The following is a 2698-nucleotide window of genomic DNA, read 5'->3' on the forward strand; positions in this document are numbered from 1 at the left end:
GTCTAGAAGTTGTTTGATACATTGTCTACTTTACATAAAGATAACGGTAATCTGTACATGTCTAGAAGTTGTTGGATATATTGTCTACTTTACATAAAGATAACGGTACTCTGTACATGTCTAGAAGTTGTTTGATATATTGTCTACTTTACATAAAGATAACGGTACTCTGTACATGTCTAGAAGTTGTTTGATATATTGTCTACTTTACATAAAGATAACTGTACATGTTTAGAAGTTGTTTGATATATTGTCTACTTTACATGAAGATAACAGTAATCTGTACATGTCTAGAAGTTGTTTGATATATTGTCTACTTTCAGTAGAGTGTTCCTTTAACCTTGTTCAGGTAGATATAATGTGGTTTTACTTTCAGTAGAGTGTTCCTTTAACCTTGTTCAGGTAGATATAACGTGGTTCTACTTTCAGTAGAGTGTTCCTTTAACCTTGTTCAGGTAGTTATAGATGTAGAGGAAAGTAAGACTATCCTCTCTGTTGATTATGCCATAGTAATTATATGCTTTCTCCACTAGACTAATAAAATGGTAAACAGGTGTGTGCTATTGTAAATTAAAACATGTAGGGCAGGTAATATTGTTTTATGATGTGAAATAACTGAATACAAAATGAAAATAATGAACTTTCAAAATGCTTTTATTACTAAAAAATTTAAAACCAAAGTTTTCCCTGTCACTGTATCTACACACACACACACAGAGGGAAGGAGAAACTTAAATAGCCTTTCGATGATACTCTGGAGGAGCAACGTAGTAATCACTGAGGCTGTACAAGGAGGAATTTCGTCCAAGGTACCTAAAATTATAATATTAATATACACATAAGTAGGCTGTACAAGGTGCCTAAAATTATAATATTAATATCACAATCTTCCTATAAATGCTCTCAGGATATGTTAATATCCGACTTCTCTAGAGACTGTTGTAAATAATTTAACCAACTCACTTGAGAAAGTCATGGATGTGGTTGAGTAACAACTGGACACTTTTCTCATCCAATGGGGTATATGCTAACATACTTCCTAGTTTGACTGTAAAGAAATATATTCAAAGCACTTTGTGAATGTACAATCAGTAAAAAACCTTTATATTCAAAGCCTGCCACTTTGTGAATGTACAATCAGTAAAAAACCTTTATATTCAAAGCCTGCCACTTTGTGAATTTACAATCAGTAAAAAAACCTTTATATTCAAAGCCTGCCACTTTGTGAATTTACAATCAGTAAAAAACCTTTAAACTCTATTTAATAATTTTTTTATGTATCTAAATTCAGTACTTATAAAGCATATTGTAATTTTAATAAATAATAGGACCACAGTGATGTTTTTCAAGTTGTACTGAATTGATTGCTTGTTTTTCTCCCATAAAAAAATTTATACCACAACAGTAGAAACTCACCAAAAAGCCGAAGAAGATGTATGGCTCCGTAGATTTGACTCATCGGAGTGTCTGTGTATTCTGCTAAAACCTAAGGAAGAAAAACTCCAATAACACACCTCTTTCAATGCTTATTACATCTTGGTGACTAGAAACAAAACGCAAGAAGGTAGTTAAAATCTTATATTAATCAGATTCTCACCTCGGCATACTGAGGCCTCTCAAACTTGTAAAGTAGTTGACTTCCCAGCATCACATTAAAGTACTCTTTTATCCCGTTGGTTACCTCCAGTAGAGCACTTTCCCTGCAAGTCAACAAATATAAACTCAATCTCTTTATACCTAACTATTTCCAAACAAAAGACAGAAGAAATTAAATTCTGACAAAAAAAAATATTTTCTTTTGTGACTAGTATATTCTCAGGGACCTTCAACAGTTACAGATCAATGATTTTTCTTGCTAATTCTAGAGTTCAAGAAGTCCTTTTTTTCATTCTAACTTACCTGTTTGGTGAGATCCCTTTAGCTGAAGTTTTTTGCTTTATGTAATCAGCCAATATGGTGTCGACTGTCACACGAGCAGGAAGTTGTACTATCTGTTAAATGAATTATGATCTTTTATAGTGCTACTCTAATAATACTTTAGAATTAAGTGAAAAAGTTTGTTAAACTATTTTATATTTCATAAAGAAAATTAATAATTAATTCGACATAGAACAACATCTGTGAAACACTGTTTTTTGTAAACAAGATACACATTGCTAATTCTTTGACTGCCATCCAATTTATAAACCTAATTATTCCATGTTGAAATTCCTATAAACTTATAAATTCCAACAAGTAGATTCCATATTCAACAAATATTATTACCTTTTTCTGTCTGGTAACAAGATCCCAGTCATCGACTAACCACGGTTTTAATTCATCTGGTATTCTCACTTTGATTTCAACTCTTGTCAAAAATGATTCCTCCTCAAGTAAAGTAGACAATATATCAAACAACTTCTAAACATGTACAGTTATCTTTATGTAAAGTAGGAAAACCACATTATAACTACCTGAACAAGGTTAAAGGAACACTCTACTGAAAGTAGAACCACATTATATCTACCTGAACAAGGTTAAAGGAACACTCTACTGAAAGTAGAACCACATTATATCTACCTGAACAAGGTTAAAGGAACACTACTGAAAGTAGAACCACATTATATCTACCTGAACAAGGTTAAAGGAACACTCTACTGAAAGTAGAACCACATTATATCTACCTGAACAAGGTTAAAGGAACACTTACTGAAAGTAC

General features: G+C 32.0%; 1 protein-coding gene across 1 annotated transcript in view; it reads right to left on the reverse strand.

The window, feature by feature from the left end:
• Nucleotides 1-636: 636 nt before the first annotated feature.
• Nucleotides 637-2698, reverse strand: part of LOC106475418 (mortality factor 4-like protein 1) — a gene marked incomplete at its 5' end in the record, with an annotated part of 5889 nt that continues 3827 nt past the window's right edge. Inside the window, 6 exons of the mRNA XM_013936102.2 lie at nt 637-813; nt 964-1048; nt 1417-1486; nt 1598-1700; nt 1900-1991; nt 2266-2367. Of these exons, the coding sequence (XP_013791556.1) occupies nt 732-813; nt 964-1048; nt 1417-1486; nt 1598-1700; nt 1900-1991; nt 2266-2367 (534 nt within the window). The remainder of the gene's footprint in view (nt 814-963; nt 1049-1416; nt 1487-1597; nt 1701-1899; nt 1992-2265; nt 2368-2698) is intronic.

This window comes from Limulus polyphemus, unplaced genomic scaffold (assembly GCF_000517525.1).
Source record: "Limulus polyphemus unplaced genomic scaffold, Limulus_polyphemus-2.1.2 Scaffold8547, whole genome shotgun sequence".
NCBI lineage: Eukaryota > Metazoa > Arthropoda > Merostomata > Xiphosura > Limulidae > Limulus > Limulus polyphemus.